Source organism: Castor canadensis, chromosome 9 (assembly GCF_047511655.1).
Source record: "Castor canadensis chromosome 9, mCasCan1.hap1v2, whole genome shotgun sequence".
NCBI classification, from domain to species: Eukaryota; Metazoa; Chordata; class Mammalia; order Rodentia; family Castoridae; genus Castor; species Castor canadensis.
The window spans coordinates 61,221,488-61,240,579 of NC_133394.1; the positions used below are offsets into that span (position 1 = coordinate 61,221,488).

The window sequence follows — 19,092 nt, forward strand, 5'->3', positions numbered from 1 at the left end:
CAGATAAGTATCTTGTTATGCAAGATCTTTTTTCAACTATTAATCAAATAAACTTTATACCTCTAGCACAGTTTGCAGTGACTTGAATTTGAAGCAGCTAATATTTTTAGTAACAACTAATTAATAATAGTGTGCTCATAGCAAAAATTATTGTAGAAATGCACTTGTAACTTCTTTTGGCATTTTCCTTCTCATTGGAATCTCCAAGAATAATAAAAATAATTTTTGACCTATTGTCATAAAAAAATAATGTCTGGGACAGGGATGTAGCTCCATAGTAGAATGCTTGGCTAGCATCCACAAGGCCCTGGGTTTGGTTGGCAACACTAGAAAAAAATAAATAAATAAAAATAAAACCTCAGTTCTGAAGCATTCAAGATTATTAAGGATATCTTTTTTAGTAAAATACTAGTATCTCCTTTCCTTAAATTGGTAACCTTTTCAAGCTTTTCTTTGTTTCTTTCTGTGCCATGCAGAAATTGTTGTCAGGTGAGGAATTACCAAGAAATGAACTTTGTAAATGTCACAGGTCAGAATGGGTAAGGAAGATATGCTGCCTGGAAAGCAAGCTGACCTAGTGACCAAACATTCATATCTGTTCTCACCATCCAGTGGCTTGTTGTATATACCCTGATAACTAAAAAGTAATACAAAAAAAAACTTGGAAAAGTTACATGTTCAGCTAAAGATATGCAATAGTCTATGTCAGAGTGAATAGTGATTCATTAAAAAATACTTTAAAAAGAAATTGAAATGTTTTATATCCTGAAGAACCATACTCCCTTATTACCTTCTATTTCTTTAGGAATGCAAAAACAAATCCCAGGCTGGAGTCCAAAGTCTAAAAGGGTCAAGAGATGGCACACATTATAAAAAATCTCACTTCAAAACAGTCCTTTTGTTTATGGTACAATTTGCATTACGTTAAAGTTGCTATATAAAGATAGGAATGTAGCTTTTCTTTTACAGGACTAAGTTCAATACCTTTTAAGTACTGCTTTAATTCTTGCAAATCAGGTTCAATTTCATTAAAATCAACATAACTAACTAGCTCATAACTCATTTGGGGTAGCCTGTCCATCAGAGAGACTACTGTTTTTTACTTTCCATAGTCATGGACAAAGAAAAGTGATAATCTGCTTTTCTTATCACAGCACAAAATGTTTTGTGTGGTTGAATACTGAATTCAACAGGAGCTCAAATACATTAGAGTCATGAAGTCATATAGTAACTCTAAGTTTCTCATTTTCTGTCCAATGAACATATTGTTCAAGTGAAATGTGACACATATAGATTTACTGCTAGATCTTTAATAAAAATAAAGAAGTTTTTAAAAGTAGCTAACTGGGTTAATATGTATTTTAAACGTATTCAAAATTTCCTCTTAAGAGAAATGTAATTTGAAGTAACATTTTACTAGTGTTACTAAGCTGCATTCAAAAATGTGCTATGTAAAACAAAGACTGCCTCTTACAGGCCTTAGAAAAGAACTTCCAAATTTGAGAACAATTTTCATAAGTTTCTACTGTTTTGATAAACTTTTGAAATTAAAAAGAGAGAATAATAAAAGTTATAACATCCAGATGTGGTCGTCCACACCTGCAATCCTAGCACATGGGGGGATTGAAGCAAAAAGATTATGAGTTCAAAGCCAGCCTAGGTTACACAAGAAAACCTTGTCTCTCTCTCTCTCTCTCTCTCTCTCTCTCTCTACACACACACACACACACACACACACACACACACACACAAATCAGAATGGCAGGTGCTGTAAAAACTAACTAGAAGAATAAATTTAAAGGTCTCATTTTTCACAAAGATCCAAAATGATAAAAAAAAATCTACCTTATCAATTCCATGACTGCATCAGTACACTGATAGCTATTGAAAATTATCCTTCAAGTAAAATTTTTGTTTGTGAAAGTTCTGAGATTTAATATATGCTTTGGCAGAATGAATAGAAATACAATTAATTTTTTTTCTTTTTTTCTTTTTTTTTTTTTTGGTGCTGGGGTTTAACTCAGGGCTTTGCACTTGCTAGGCAGGCACTATACAACTTGAGCCACTCCACCAGTCTTTTTTTATGTTGGGTATTTTCAAGATAGGGTCTCATGGCTTTGAACTGCTATTCTCCAGATCTCTGCTTCCTGAGTGGATAGGATTACAGGCATGAGCCACGACTAAATGTTCTTGATCACAATTGACTTCAACAGGAAAAGTTTATAGAATTTGTTCCATAGAATATAGGATATTACTAGTTTCTATTATTTAGAGTTGTAACTAATTACTTTTTCTGTACATTATCTTTCAAATCTTAATATTATCTTTCTCTGATCTCTCTTTATCTCAATGAATTTTCTTTCAACATCTTAATGAATGACCTGTTATATTCATTATTATGATGAGTATAATAGCCATTACTACTATTCATTCAAATGACTTCAGATATTTTAGGAGAATACTATTATCATTTATAGCAGCATAATGTCACAGTGGTTTGCTTTGCTATTGAAAAATCTCGTACAGAAAAATTCTTTCCATTTGTCAACAACTAATCAACAAAAATTATTTGCATTCACTTAAGGCAGTGACTTTTAAAATGCCCATTCTACATTCTAGGCCAATTGAATCAAATCCTACAGAATTCAAATTTATTTTATTATGAAATTTCCCCATATTTTCAATGCATGGCTCCAATCTCGGTCAGATGCTTACATAGCAAGAGTTGATTTTACATAACAAGAGTTGATTTTTTTAGCATTGAAAACTTTTCTTAAAGGAGATATTTTATATTGCGAATAATAATAAACCCAATGACTAGGAAATAGGGTTTGAAAATATTACTGATAGAAAATAACACTCAGGCATCATGTGTTTAGCTCCTAAGAAATGCAGAGGGCATTAACTTAATGCTAATAGTAACTATTCATTTATACCTCTTAACTGGAAATAATACAGTATAAACCAAATTAAATAGATTAAGATTATAAAATCCCAACCTAATGCAATCCTGGTGCTCCAAATGACTCAGAGTTCACACATCCTGAGGCATTATGTGTCAATGTCTAGGACTTTATTCAATATTAGTTTTATTGCACCAGTATGGGTAGATAGCAGCTATTAGATTTTGAACTTATTTTGTGTTATTAAATGTTAAAATTTCAGAAAAAAATGCTCATCAATGTTTGCTAATAACACATCCCATGTTATGCATTAACGTTAAGATATCTCCAAAGTCCTTATATAGACTAGTTGAGAAACAATCTAGCTGGGTGGGGTGGCTTATATCTGTAATCCTAGCTACTTGAGAGGCAGAGATCAGGAGGATCACAATTTGAGGACAGTCCAGGTATAAAGTTTACAAGACCTCATCTCAACCAATAAATACTGGGCTTGGTGTGTGCCTGTCATCCCAGCTAAGGCAGGAAAGGTAAGTAGGAGGATCGTGGTCCAGGCCTGCGAAGCATAAAGTGAGAATCTATCTCAGAACAACCCAAGCAAAAAGGGCTGGTGGTATGGCCGAAGAGGTAGAGCACCCACCCAGCAAGTACAAGACCCTAAATTCAAACCCCAGTACTAGAGGAGAGGAATATACGTATGTATATAGAATATGCGTAATATGTATATATACGTATATGTATATAGAATATATGTAATATATATAATTGTTATGATTGTTATGATTATACTGCCCTCTAGTGTCAACTGGTGTTTACACAGACGTTCATTTGCCTTTTTCAGATCAGTATTTTCATGACCCATTTGTCCAACTATGGAAACGACCGGCTGGGATTATATACATTTGTTAATCTGGCTAACTTCGTGCAGACTTGGACCAACCTGCGTCTTCAAACTCTGCCTTCAGTGCAGCTGGCTCACAAGTATTTTGAGCTCTTCCCTGATCAGAAAGACCCTCTCTGGCAGGTAAAATTGATTCAATAAATAATATGAGAAATATCTTGTAGTTCTGTGAGATAATCCAGGTATGAAGAGTGAAACCATCTGAAAGCAGCTGCATATTTGGGAAATGTTAAGTATATTCAAGAAACTACTTTTTCCTGAACTGTAGTCTCATTGATACACATTAGAAATTATGGAATTTTCAGTGATGTATTCTGTTGGTGGGAATACTCTTCAATCAAGAGTAAGAGATCAATTTTCAGACTGCAATTGGTTAAAAGAGTTCATGATACTCAGGTTGCATGTTAGGCAGGAGCCAAGTGATCAGCCCTGAACACATTCCCCTTTCCCTAATGACTGAACCACATGGGAAGGTCTCTGAGAGGGCTGCTTTTGGTATTATGTTTCAGTTGTTATAACAAGCATCTTTTCATCTTAACCACTACAAATCACCAAATGCTAGCCACTGAAAAGACATGCATTTTCCTGCTCATTTAAAACCTTCTTATTAAACTGAAATAGTTATTATTTCAGATGACAAGTTTAAAACAAAATTTTTTCTACAACAGCAGTCAAAAGAGTACCCTCACTTTAGTCTTAATTAAAAATAGAGAGATGTATTTAACTTCACATATCTACAGTACTAATTGGATAGAAATAAGAAGTGACCCTGTTTGCTCATTCTTGAAAGAGTATTAAATTACTATAATTCTTCACCTTTTCTAGATAAGTATAGTTTGTAGTTAAAATGAAGGATGTTCTAGATACATCTTGCACAGTGAGTGTTGGTTTTAAGTATTATAGACCAAAAGCAGAATCCCTAAAATAGTAATTCACCTTCATTTCACTCTTTTGTCAAAACTAAGTACTCTTTAGCATCATAGTCTGTAAAGTTACATTTTTAGATATGCATTTACCAACCTTTGAAGGCAGCTGAAAGGAATGGGTATCTCTTTAAATAGTATAATTATGGCTAGATCCATATCCTTCAGAAGCATAGCAGGAAAACTCAAAGTTACTTAGAATGGAAGTCTGACACCTTATATTTTAGTTATTTGTTGAATATTAAAAGTGGATCTTCTTTTAGGATAACGAGCTGCTCAGAAAGCTCATTATCTTTTTTTTAAATCAAAAAATTAAAATATAAAACTTCCAGTAACAGAAAAACATTAAACTGGCAGTGCTATGAGTCTGCTTACCCAAAGTGGAAATATCTCCCCTTTCTCACATCCTCACTCTCAACCTCAGGACAGAAAAGAATTATTCTAAAGCCTCCATGATACCACATCAATATTTTCAATTTTTAAAAAGGAGCCTCCTTGTTTGTCCCACTGTTTCCTGGAATATCTTATAAGGATAAAAATTGGAAATGCTGATGTGATTGGACTTTGGTCACATGATAAGGTGAGAGCACACACGGGAGGTATGGGGATAGGTAAGAAACCCAAAAAACATGATAGTATTTGATGTCCTCACTGCATAGGAACTAATGCAGAAACTTTAAAGTGACAGAGGTCAATAGGAAAAGGGGATCAGGAACTAGAGAAAAGATTAGTTCGAGAAGAATCAACTTAGAATGTAACACATTTATACATGGAAGCAATGCTAGGAATCTCCCTGTGTAGCTCTCCTTATCTCAGCTAGCAAAAATGCTTTGTCTTTATTATTGTTTACACTCTCTCTTCAACAAAATTAGAGATAAGAGCAGAACAGATTCTGCCTGAAAGCAAAGGGAGGGGGGAGGGCGAAGGGGCAGAGAGGGGAAAAGGAGGGGGCAGGGGGATAGCAGGGAGAAATGGCCCAAACAATATATGCACATATGAATAAATGAGAAAAAAATTGGAAATGGTGGCATTCAATGGACACACACAAAAAAATGCATCTCTATATTCTTCTCCAACTTAGAATCCTTGTGATGACAAACGTCACAGAGACATCTGGTCTAAAGAAAAAACCTGTGATCGCTTACCAAAATTCTTGGTGATAGGACCCCAGAAAACTGGTGAGAACTTTTAATGTTGTGATTAATCAAATGATCAATAAAAATACAAAAGATTAGACAATAATTTCTTGTCATAATGAGATCTTAAACTTCCTATAAAACTGATAAATGAACAACATATTATTCTCGGACATAATTGTTGTTTAGCTCAATGATGTACTTAAATGCTTTGTCAATGTGTTTTTTAAAGTGAAAAGGACAAAATAGATGTCACACAGTTTGAATATACAGCAGTCAATTTGGTGACACATCTTTTTTGTTTCCCAAAGATCTTCAATGAGAAGTGTTGCTAACCATATCTGAAATTACAACTAATCACATGTTTGAAAGTGACTGGCAGGATTTGGTCAAAAGTCATGAGAGACACACATAAGCACCTAGAACTCTTTATAATAAATTCCTTCCAGAAAAAGAATTTGCCATCTTCCCAATATGATCTATTTGTAAACTGTTTCTTGCAGAGATGACAACTTTTTAAATGTCTAAAAGATGTTTGAAAAGCAAAATTCCTAGACATAAACAAAATTTTGTGCTAGGAAAGGTATTTATTCATACCCAGGAGAAATTTTTTGCACCTTGTCTTAAATTGGTGTGCAAATTTTTTCTCATAAATTCCTTGTTTCTTTGAGAATCAAGATTAAAGTGAATCCCAGTGGAAGTGTTAAAATGCCAGATATTCAAGCTGTATCCGGGGTGATAAATTATTTGGGGTCCTTGGATTCTGGCTTCACAGAAAACAGACATTTCAACTGCATTTCTTGCTAGGGAGAATACATTCCCTCTTCTTGTCTCTCAGGAAATAACTGAGAGTTCTAAGCAAGGTACACAGAGAGCTTAGCCTATTCATTTTTTTCTTAGCTCCATTGCAAATAACATTCTGAAAAAAAAAACAGGTATGGCAGACACATTTCTTGTCCTTATTTACTTAATTTGTCCTTACCTATCTAAAATCAAAAGGCAACTAGAAGAACATTGAAACTAAGTCTCTTCAGTGAACTCCCCCGTCATCACATAACCTTGTCATTACTGATCACATCTCTCCAAAGCTTGACACACCAAGTTTGTTTCCAAATCCCGTGAGGGATGTACTTTGCCTCATGCTATGTTGGAAACACAGACATTTTAACATTGTCCTTAGATGGCAGAATTATTAGTTGTCATCCTCAACCCACTTGGGTTTCCAAGTGTTATGTTACTATTTGGATATGACATTTGCCTTTGGAATAAAAAAATTTACAGAAAATGATGGTTTTATGTAGAAATTTTATTTTTCCCAGTTTTATTGACATCCATTAAATTCACTCATTTTAAATGTACAATTAGGTAATTTTGAAAATTGTATGCTTTGTAACCACCACCAAATACAGAACACCTCTATCAAAAAAGTTTCTCTAGGTCCCTTTGCAGTCAGTTCCCCCAAACCCTCCTCATACCAGCCACAAGCAACTACTTTTTTCCTTTTCTAGAATTTCATGTAGATAGAAGCACATACTTTTGTGTTTAACTTCTTTCATTTGGCCTGATACTTTTGACATTCATTCATTTTGTATCTATCAATAGTTTATGAAATTAATTTTTCAATTAGTCAAAATTATCTTCTCATATCAGCTCCATGAGAATTAAATAGCCTTACTTCTGACTTTAGTTTTGTCAAAAGTATCCTTCTGGACAATTCTGCATAGGTTTCTAGTTATCTGGATATTCAAATATTTTTCAGTTTTGAAAATGACAAAGAATATATAAACTAAAGCTTTCAGATAGTTATTTAATTATGTGTCTCTGTAAAGATGTGGTTGGCTTACCGCAGACAAAATATATATACAGGACAGTTTATTCAGACCAAAGAATATGTCTAGGCAAGACAGAATTCAGAAACCACAATCTTATTTTTGACCACTGACAAATAATATTATGCCTTTTATTGACTATATAAAATAATTAGATTATATACATTTTTTTCTGTTTCTCTAGTGCTGGTCATGAAAGGTTATTAAAAGCAAACAACATGATATAATACAATTCTTAAAAATAAAATTCAAAAAAGAATGTTTTCTGAAATATTTCAGAATGTTTGTATTCTGAAAAAATTTAGAAAAGAACTACTTTTTCCACATTATTATAATCATACTCTTCACAGAGATTAATCCTTTCCAGTTTTTAAAAAGACCTTATTTTTTCTGAATTGTGTCTCAATTATGTAACTGAGATATAAACATACTTAATATATTTATAATTCTAAATTATATCTCAATAAAGTTTTTTAAAAACATGTTGCAGATATTCAGATATGGTACTACTTGTGTAGCAGTTCCACACAGATTATCTCCAGGGCCCTTATAAAACTCTGATAGCTAAGCATTTCCTTCCCCAATACACAGATGAGAAAAGTAAGACAGAGAAGTTAAATAATTTTTGTTCAAGTTCACACACCTGGTAAGTACTGGAAATAAAACTCTTAACCCTAGGATTTACCTGACTCCAAATTGAGAACATGTTCTTTCTACTTTACTGTTGTGAATTTGAAGTAATACAAGATCTTTTCCCAATAAATTTTATATGTTGATGCACATTTCTTCTAATTCTTTGATTTTTTTAAAAGATGGTCACCAGGCCAGCAGCATTAGTTAGCATCACCAGAGAACTTGTTAGAAGTGTGAATTCTTTGGCCACTCTATAGACCTGCTCAGTCAGAAACTCTGGGACAGGACCTAGTTATGTGTGTTTTAACAAACTGTCCAGGTGACTCTGATGCATGCTGAAGTTTGAGGATCACAGTTTTAAGTACAGCTTGTGAAGACTATTTTTACTTATAGATTCCTGTGTTTCATTCCCTATAATTATCTATGATTATAGATAAATGCTTATTGTTGGCTCAGATGTAATCTACAAACACTATCTCTTTTAATTCATTTTTTAGACAGTATCATTATTGACAGAAAGTCATTTTAACAAAGTTTCTATTGTAGAGATGTGGTAGAGTTAAGTATAATAGTAAAGAAGGTTTAGCAGAATGATAAGAATATTCAAAATTCTTTGCAAATGGCAACATAACATTACTAAGCAAAATTAGAATGATAATTTCTCCAAGTGAGAAAAATACTACAAGGTCCCGTCTGATTGTTATTGCTATCTATTAACTTGAAATACAATTACAGAGCCTGTTCCATCGCAGTGTATATATTGTAAATCACATCAGAGAAGTAGAAATTATAGGATATATTTCTCTCATGACTACTGAATATACAGATCAGAAATATTTTGAAATTATGATTTTATAAACACAGTCACAGTTGCAAATGTGGGGCTAAATCTTTGACAACTGATCCCAAACTGCCTTTCTTTCTTCTGTAGTAGTCTGACAAAGCTGCACACTTTATCTCCTAATTTGGGCTAATAAAACATTAATTTTACTTCTTATCATATTGCTCACTTTAAAAGAACTCACATCCTTGTTCCACAATAGTCACAAATCTACATGGGCACCTGTGATATGCCACTCTCTTTCTAATAAATGCTAATATTATGTTATGCCACTAAAAAAAGATGCTAATTTTCTTCATAGAAAATTAAACAATTTTTCACACTACTTTTTTTTCAAATTTGTGAAAACTTGTTAAGTTATTAAATTCTGTCTTGGGCTTAGCTTTCATAGTCTTCAGAAAGAACTTTATAGAACACAAATCTCAATTTTGATAGTAATATGTTAACTAATGGTATGTTTTAGTTATATAATGCTTTATTAATATCAAAATATCTTCAGGTACATTATGTCATTTCATCATCAGAGAAAAAATGTATGAAATAAATAAGGCAGGTGATTATCCATTAAAAAAAACCTGAAACAAAGAAAAGCTAAAAGCCAAAGTCATATCAGATTGGTGACTGAGCTAGGATCAATAGCTAGTTCTCCCAATCCCTGCAACAGGCCCTGTCTCACACCCCTCCATCTCCATTTTTTAGAACCTACTTCTTTTTAAACTCTGTGTGATCAGTTTAAGTCTGCAGTATATGTAAAGAATCTGCTTAGATCATTATACTATTTACATTATTAATGACTTTGAAATGTTAATACTAGGAAACCGTCTATTTCATTAATTTCTAAACCTCTGTTGTCTTTTCAGGTACCACTGCTTTGTATTTGTTCCTGGTTATGCATCCTTCCATCCTTAGTAACTCCCCCAGCCCAAAAACCTTTGAGGAGGTACAGTTCTTTAATAGAAATAACTACCACAGGGGGATTGATTGGTAAGATGGGTTATTAATATAAATCTAAAAGTATATATACTGTGCACAGTATAAACTTGGTGTTGATATTTAGAAACATATAAGTTTTTAACCCCAAAAAAGTTTACCCTCCATGCCTTGGAAATTCATTGAAATAACATAAAGGAACATGAAAATTTTTCATAGCAAACCCTTCTCAGTTAATGAAAGGACTTGTTGCCTCAAGAGGCCTGCATGTAATTTCAATTGGCATTAATTATTTTTTATGGTAATTACAGATGTGAAGTCTCAAATAGCATAATACCCAAGAACTTCATTGTTCCCTGGTTATAAGAAACCTTTCAGATCTTTTCCTTGTACACGCTTCATTAGGTGATACTATGGTCCACTTGTATAATTTTCTATTGTATAAAAGGCAAAAAAATGTAAATAAAAATCTATAGATATAGATATAGATATATTTCATAAGTAATGATAATACATAAAATTTCATTTTCACCTTTGAATTAAAATTAGAAATAAATTAAGCATCTGAAGAAAATAATATAAAAAGTAAAAACATAGATATAGACAAATCACTGTAATGTAGTAGAAGTGGATAACACAAGGAAACATGTTAACCATAAACTATATCTTCAGGTCTTTCTATTAAGTTTGAATGCTGGACAAAGAGTGGTAGAAAAAAGCAGAATTTTAATAACTCCATAGAATAAATATAGCATTTTGCATTTGCATAATGAGCCATGTACATTAACCTTGTCAAATTGCATGCTCTCAGTTAAAAGTATCAATAACTTCAGTAGTTGGCTTGTGGGTAGTCTGAATGGAAAGATAAATAAGTGGATTGAGCACAGTTTGAAGACCTACTAGGGTTTACATGTGTTTTAATTGTTATATAGTTCACTGCCAAGTCTTCCAAACAGTGGTTGATACTAATGTGGTGTCAAATAACAGCAGGGAGAATCAAGAATCCTTCAGTTACTTCAGCTTCCACTTGACCACTGATTCAGATTAATATACATGCATTTATAGGTAATAGAATAAAATGTTGATGTCATGACTAAAAGGAATGATTAAAGACTTCTTTGGGGAGGAGGGGAAGAGGCAAGTACAATACTTAGAGTCCCTGGAACGTAAGAATAACTGTGGGAAGAGTCCATTTTTTTGTTGTTGTCATAAATTGTAACAAACAAAGCCTTTTGTGATCATAAGCCAATAATTGCATAGGCACTATAATCAAAACAAAAAGTCCCTTTAGCAACTTACAAGGAGATGGCATAAATAAGTAGGAAGCTAAAGTGCAATGAAAGATTTTAAATATAACTGGACAAAGTTACCCAAATACAAACACTTTTGATTGACAAATTACACATTTATAAAAGGCAATTAATGCAAATAACAAATAATGGTAACTGCAAATGTCAACTTATAACAGTAATTACAGCTTTGCTCTCAACAACATCAAATGTATTCACAGTCAGACTGGCCTGGCCTCTCTCTGAAGCATGAACCCCTTTGCTGTCTTTTGGGGGTCATGATTCCACAAGGTTGAAGATTATGTCCCTCAGAGTTCCAGGGACATTTACAAAATTAACTTAGATACAGTTAGTTAATCTGAATGCAAGGATCTGCTTTTTTTCCTTTTTCTCTTTTTGAAGAACTGGATGAAACTGTGGCTACCTTAACTGACAGTCAGCCTAAGCATGGGCTGAGGGTACAAGCAAATTAGGCCAAATGAACATCAGAAAACTTCATCTTGACAAAATAGCCAATATTTGCAATCAGAGGGTCTCAAAAACAATGTTTGATTTATGCATGCATGTAGGTTTTATGCTTTGTGATTTGGTAATATTATTTTTAATTGCATGGGAATGTAGTGGAGGGTTAGAGTAATGTTTAGAAAGTCATAAAATCCGTTAGCATTTAGGACTTCTGCTATGCTTGCTAATTCTTTGGATACTTGAATACTTTTTTTCCAAAAGTGAGCTTATCTGGGGAACCTCCAGATCCCATCCTGGAAATATGAACCTGAATTCCTTTCATTTACTTGTTTAATAATCAAACATTTTTCAAGTATCTGTAAGTCCCAACCCCTACACTAGAAAAATGTGAACACATAGGCAACAAGAACTGGACCCTGCCTTCTCTATAAGCCCCTGAGCCCGGCAAAATCAACATGATATAGTTTCAACATACAGAACTACTTCAGGGGTCTTAAAAGCCTAAATTATTCCAGGTATAAAAGACTGCTGGGAAGACAAGATCATTTTTAGAAGCTAAAAGCTGTCTAACTTTCAGCACCTCCACCCTCTTTTTTTGTGATCTTTGGAGCCTCTCTCAGAACAAACATGCTTGAGATAAGCTTGGTGAATCAAATAGGATACCACTAGACACTCAAGACAGCCTTAGCATCCGTGGCACCAGAATGAGCTTCTAAACAAGAAGGACCCTGAAATGTGGCGCTCCCTGTAGATAGAATGTGCAACAGAAGAGATAGCAGATCAAACTCTTCCAAAATTTTTGTACATCTCTTTCTCTCTGAAAGGATGGCAGAATGACCTATCACCAGCAATGCCCTTCTCAGAAAACATGAAAGGATTTTGTTACTGCTCTGAGTCTCAAGACATCACCTTGTTGCAACAGTTTACACTTTGCAGTTCAGTGACACAGGAATCCTACCGGGAGTTTAATAATCTGAAATGGCAAGGTCTCACAGTTAGAGTCTGTGCAAGTAACACAAGATCTTTTGGTCCAAAGAAATAGCACACTATCAAAAGAAGTGATCATGTAAATGCATGATTCTTTTGTTCAGTAATTATTTAACTACCTTCTCTTGCTGCCCAAAGTTATGTTGGCTTATAAATTGAAGTGGATGGTGATGGCAAATGAGGCCATTTTTATAAAATTTTACAGTTCCTTTAAAAAAGCATTTTTCCTCTAAAAGGTATCACTCAGGGCTTCAGAAATAACATATTGTCATATGCCAATTTAGTTGTACTTGACAGCTTTTACACAGGCAGAACATTAAACAGATCCTGAATTTCAGTGCTTGAGTCTACACTGTGTTTACACTGCTGGTGATTTGAATTACCACTACCCTTAAGGATACGAGACCCAGCCTTGGGAATTTTGACAAGAGTTTATATTTGGAAATACGTACATACTTTTAAAACTTTTCTTATAATTATTCTAATATATATTAGAATACGTAGAGAGATATAAATGGCTCTATATGAATAAAAGTTAAGCCAACAGACAATATTCACAACAGACACATTATATGTATTTTGACACTACATGACTAAGTACAACAGCACAACACACTAGTAGGAATGAAATTATTTTACTTTGAGAAAGTATTTTTACCTAAATCTTTTTTAAATGTCTTTGAACTAAACATATCTTCTTTTTTTTAAATCAGATTCTCTTTTTGAGTGCTTACACTATTGTCTGTAGGGTATTTCTACATTTAGATACATTTTATAGTTAATCTGGTTATTATTGCGGTTTGATCACTCCGTGTATACATTTTTGTTATTGCATAACTTTCTTCTGCTATTAAGCAAACAATAAAATGTATCTAGAAAAATTTTTCCAAAATGTTTTTGTTAGGGTTCTGGACATATTTCCCCTGCTAACTATGAAGGACAAATCCCTTAAAGAAAAAGGTTTTTATTTAGGAAACAAATGAATTTGTGGGACACCTCTAATGTCTTCAGTCACCAGGATATAAGTATAAACCAGAGTCTTATTTTGAGAAAAATATTCCTTTTCTAGGTATATGGATTTCTTCCCTGTTCCATCTAATGTCACCACTGACTTTCTGTTTGAGAAGAGTGCCAATTATTTCTACTCAGAGGAAGCTCCTAAAAGAGTTGCTTCCTTGGTCCCCAAAGCCAAGATCATCACCATTCTCATTGACCCATCAGACCGAGCATATTCCTGGTACCAGGTAAGGAAGACAGAATCCCACAGGGAGAAGGGGAGTTTGTACAAACCCATCATGGGTTTTAATAAAAGAGATCTTCTAGTTGTTTGACACCTACAACACACACATGTATATGTGCTTCCATACATCTGCATCTTACAAGCAAATGTTATAACAATTTTAAATGATTAGATTTCTCCAAGACATATGCTCTGAAGGGTTAGATAGCAAAAACTTCAAGTTTTACAGGTTATAAAGTCTGCCACTTACAGGTTACAAGTCTGCCATTGTATTTCAAAAGTAGCTGTGGATATGTAAATGCGTGAACATGGCTGTCTCAGTAAAACTTTACAAAACAAGCAAATGCCAGCTCCAAAAGAGCTGAAATAACCTCTTGTACTGAAGAAGCAATCTGTGGAAAAGCATAGACAAGGATTTGTCATCCCTGCTCTAAGCCTCTTTATGCTCATTATCATTGTTTCTGATGTTTGTTAGAACCTATCACTTTGAAATAATAATAGACTTTAGTAATATGTATATACAAATACACTTTTACTTTAGAAAATCATTAGAAATAATCGCAAGTAAAACAATCCTGTGCCAGTGATATTTTAAACACCAAAGGTTCAATAAGAAGTTGTAAAATTAAACTAAGGAACATAACAAAATTCAGCATCAGTGTCTTTAATCTGTAGGATCTTCAGTTTCCTTGTGCAGTTTTATGATTTAAAAAATGCTCTCCAAATATTCATGATGTCCATCTAGTCATCAAATAATTTTAGTGACTACCATTTGCAAAGTATTATTTTAAAAGTGATTTTAATTAATAAATGTGGACACTATACTTGACACTGTCTTTGGTCTAATAATTGGAGGTATACCATAAGTATAAATAATCATATAAATTAGACAGTAGTAAGGAATGGACTAAAAGAGTCATTTGAGATAAAGCCCAGCTTACATACAAGTTATATTTACTAACTTGGCTGCAAGTTAGAAGCCTAACAGAAGAAACATGCACATTCCATAAAGAAGGGAAGGATCTGAAAGGGGAACGACTGAGGTAGAATTAAAATGAAGCATTTTGATTGGTACAAAGCAGAACAATGTGTAAAAGGGTTATCAGCAGATAAGGGCTAAAATGCAAACTAAGATCCGATTTCCTTGGAACTATGAGGTTTAGATGAATGTGGAATAACATTTACACAAAAACTCCTTATCTGTACCTCTGTGAGTGGGCTGGATATGAAATCAGAGTTTTGAACTACAGGCCCAAACTCCTGGGCTTCTACATGTCAGGTCATCCCTATATATCAAAGAGACACTGGTGAAGGGCAGAGAAAGATTTATAATAGGGCCTGGGACATGCTGTGGGAAGAGGCAAAGGAAACACTTCAGCCCATTTATAACCACCTTCAGGCTACAGATATGACCTTTAGCTTTAAACAGATAAGGAAGTAGGGCAGAGAGCAAAAGTTATGCTTTGTTAAATAGTCCCAGTTACAGGTATGGGCTGGTTGGTCATTGTCTCAGCTCTGGTTCTCAGGGATTCCAGAGAAGTTTGTTACTGCTGTCCTCACTTGAGGGTGATACACAAGAGAGCTCAGGTTGTGGGTGTCCTTGGTCTGCTCTTAGATAAAAATCAAAGGTGGACTCAAGAAGCAAAAGTCGGAGAAGTTTTATTGGTAGAGAAGAGAAAGGAAAGGCTGCAGCAGGATCCGAAACCAGTGGTCCCGAGTCATGATGGAAATCAGGTTTTGTAGCTTTTTTTATTGGCTGAGAGCAGAAGTGTCTCTCTGGTGCAAATGGATGTTTCTTGGGAAGGAGAAGTGTCTTCCTGGCTAATTGACACTTTTTCGGAATGTGGACCTCCCGCAGTCCACCCTTCAAGGGGAGCAATCTGGGTCCTATGAGATGATTACTCCTGTTCCCTGGTCAGCCTCATCATTACAGGTAATTGGCCTCATTTGGCAGGGGGAAAGTGAGGTCTGTCCTACAAGGTTCTGCTGTTCCTTAGGGGTAGTTTCAGTTCTTTGTCATAAAGATATTGTCAATCAGCCCTGTCCTTCAGGAAAGAGTGACTCAGAACAAAAGACAACAGGAACAAAATAGAGACAGAGATGCCAAGCTTTTCTCCTATTTAGAGATTCAGTGCTTTTCAACAAAAGTGATTTAAGTACCTCTCACAGATACAAGGCTCTACAAGGCTAATTCTATGCATTCCAAGTACCCATACAGCTCATCTTCTCCAGGCACAAATGGGATCTCCCACTCTCACTGATAGTCACACAGCTAACTTCTTAATAATTATGATACTAGAGAATAAAGTTCCTCTGGACTGAATCCTTTGTTATTTAACAAAAGCAGACTTCCAGTTGTCAGAAAAGGTTTTGTGACAAGGACAGGGTGGGAAAGGGTCAAAGCAGATGGAATCCTATTAATAGGCATACTGATGATAATTTGCACAGCAGAGACTGGAGACACTCTAGAAAGTTAAGATCCATAGAAATCCACAATTCCACACTTATCATTCATCCCAAACCTAGAGCCATCTTTTAAATAAATATATACATCAAACTGCACAAAGACAGATTTTTATTTTGTACCTCTTACCTTTTCCACCAGGCATCTAGAGAAAAGAGAAGTAAGTCTAATTGACCCAAAAAGAAAGAAGAAAATTGGAGCTTGGCAGCCACTTAGCCCCTGAAAATTGGGAATTTACAGAAAAAGGAGGTTTCAAGGCTGCAAGCTAACAAAACATCCTAAATATTGCAAATAAATTACTCTACAGTGGCAAAATGCAGCCTTAACAAAGTCTAGTAGCATCTGTAGTACAGTAATTTGAATCCCAGTTGCAGCAAATTTGCTATTCAACTAGATGTGGTAAACATCCACAAACTCACCACTAAGCCTGAATATTTATTGGTCAATTTAAGGAAAAGGTGATTTTCTCAAACCCATGGGCTTGAGCCTCAGCCATTATAAAAACACTTTCATATTTGGATTGCTGCTTTCTGTGATTTCTGCACAAAAAATGATTCTGATTCACTGCAAAGGTTACCATTAGATAAAATAGTCTTGGCTTTTAGATGCTAGGTAATATATGATAAAAGTTGTGGGTTTTGGATAATGTACATGTCAGAGTTCTCAGTAGTTTTTCCATTTAAAACAGCTGATAGGACTTTTCTAATCTAAAACTACATTACTAGGTAGAGCAAAACTATTTGGCAGAACTAGTAGAGTGCTTGTGTATTGTGGCTATTCACTGAGAATGATAAATGGTTTGCTTATGGGCTAAAAAGGAGATATTAATGCAGATTTCAAAAGTTTACATTCAGAATTAAACATACACACCAAGAACACTCAGGAAAGTTACTTAAGGAATCCTATCAACAAGAATTCAGCTTCTACCAAATAAGTTCTCAAAAAATACACTCTCATCAGTATCATAACTTTAAATTTTGATGCTTCAAGCAAACAGTTTCATCCTTTATTAATTTCAAAACAAATAACTCTCCAACAGTGGCACTCTCCCTTAGCTTTGAGACTTGTCACAAGGATTGGTTTTTAATTATTTATGCCTATGGTTCAAGTTAGTTTAATTATCCACCTTTTCATCATAGCACCAGCGATCACATGAAGACCCCACAGCTCCGAAGTTTAGCTTCTACGAAGTAATCTCGGCTGGGCCCTGGGCACCCTCAGAACTTAGAACCTTGCAGAAGAGATGTTTGGTCCCCAGGTGGTATGCCAGCCACATCGAAAGATGGCTTGTTTATTTCCCCCCCTTCCAGGTATGAAGCAATAAGAATTTACATCATGTAATAATCTCATTAAGTTGATGACTTTGCCTCAAGGATACAGAAAGTTTTTACTCATTGAAACATTACTAGCTTTTTTACTCTTTACTTGTAAATAAGGAGACTGTGGCAAAGAAAAATAGATACACAGAGGTAGAAAAACAGTTTAATTTTCTAAGAATAATTCTCTCTGCTCGATTTTCTAGTGTATGCTTTTCCTGATTTTATAGAGTTTCCAAAGCTTTGTAGCTCTGATTTGTATTCTGATGTGAGTAAAGCTTGAAAGGGAGCCTCTTTGCCAAGCAAGACAATACTGTGTGTTTAGTTAAGGGCCATCATTTTCCTTCTGAACTGCCTTACTGAATTTTTCATAAGTCCTATGGGTTTTTTTAGCTTCCTTCCTTACTTCTCTTTTGCCTGACATCAACTTGAATTATAAAATCAACCGCTAAAATGGATTAGATAAGCAACACAGTGACATCTAGATACTTATGTATCTAAAGCCATTCTGTTATGATATGATAGCTGCTGCCACATATTGCTAATTAAACTTGTATTAGAATTAAGTAAGATTAAATTTCAGTTCATTTGTCTTAGCCATATTTCATATGCTCAGTAGCTACAGGTTAGCCAGCAGATGTAGAACATCACAAAAAGTTCTATCGAACCTCTTGGAAAAGAGGTATGGACAAGCCTTGCACTATAGACTTTGTGGACTTCCATCATGGCCTCCTGTCATTTGGTCTTGCTGGGTTCACCCTCACTAGAGTAACAAATTCTTCCCCTTAGTTTCTTGAGGAACTTTCTGTCCATGTTAAGGTTCTCTGAGAATCTTACCTTCTTCTCCATATGGATTGTTAATATATTTGTTTAAACTTTATAATGCTACTCTAACCAAGAGTTCTAGTCCAAAGGTCCAACTCCTCCTGGAGTCAGGCCATATGTCAGGTCTGGCAACTCACCCCAATACACTGCATAAAGAGATGAACAGTGGTGAAGGACAAAGAAAGATTTTTATTACATGGCACAGACACACCATAGGAAGAGGCAAAATAAGCAATTCACCTTATCTTCAGGGTACAGACATTAACTTTAGGGTTAAATACAAGAAGAATTGGGGCAGAGGAAGAGAGGAATGCAGAATGATTAAACAGTCCAAGTCACGGGAGTCACAGTTGCTCATCATCTCACGATGGTCAGGTGGTGCCTGGTCAAGATAAGAAAGGCATTTTGTCTGG

At 34.7% G+C, this 19,092-nt stretch overlaps 1 protein-coding gene and 1 long non-coding RNA gene across 3 annotated transcripts in view; one reads left to right on the forward strand and one right to left on the reverse strand.

Moving 5' to 3' along the window:
- LOC141410912 (bifunctional heparan sulfate N-deacetylase/N-sulfotransferase 3-like) overlaps window positions 1-19,092 on the forward strand; it is a 115,869-nt gene that overhangs the window by 84,755 nt on the left and 12,022 nt on the right. Inside the window, exons 5-9 of the mRNA XM_074041699.1 lie at window positions 3,742-3,924; window positions 5,806-5,902; window positions 10,024-10,147; window positions 13,904-14,078; window positions 17,678-17,848. Coding sequence (XP_073897800.1) covers window positions 3,742-3,924; window positions 5,806-5,902; window positions 10,024-10,147; window positions 13,904-14,078; window positions 17,678-17,848 — 750 coding nt within the window. The remainder of the gene's footprint in view (window positions 1-3,741; window positions 3,925-5,805; window positions 5,903-10,023; window positions 10,148-13,903; window positions 14,079-17,677; window positions 17,849-19,092) is intronic.
- Window positions 1-19,092, reverse strand: part of LOC141410913 (uncharacterized) — a 92,343-nt gene that overhangs the window by 52,620 nt on the left and 20,631 nt on the right. The gene's annotated exons all lie outside the window — the stretch shown is intronic.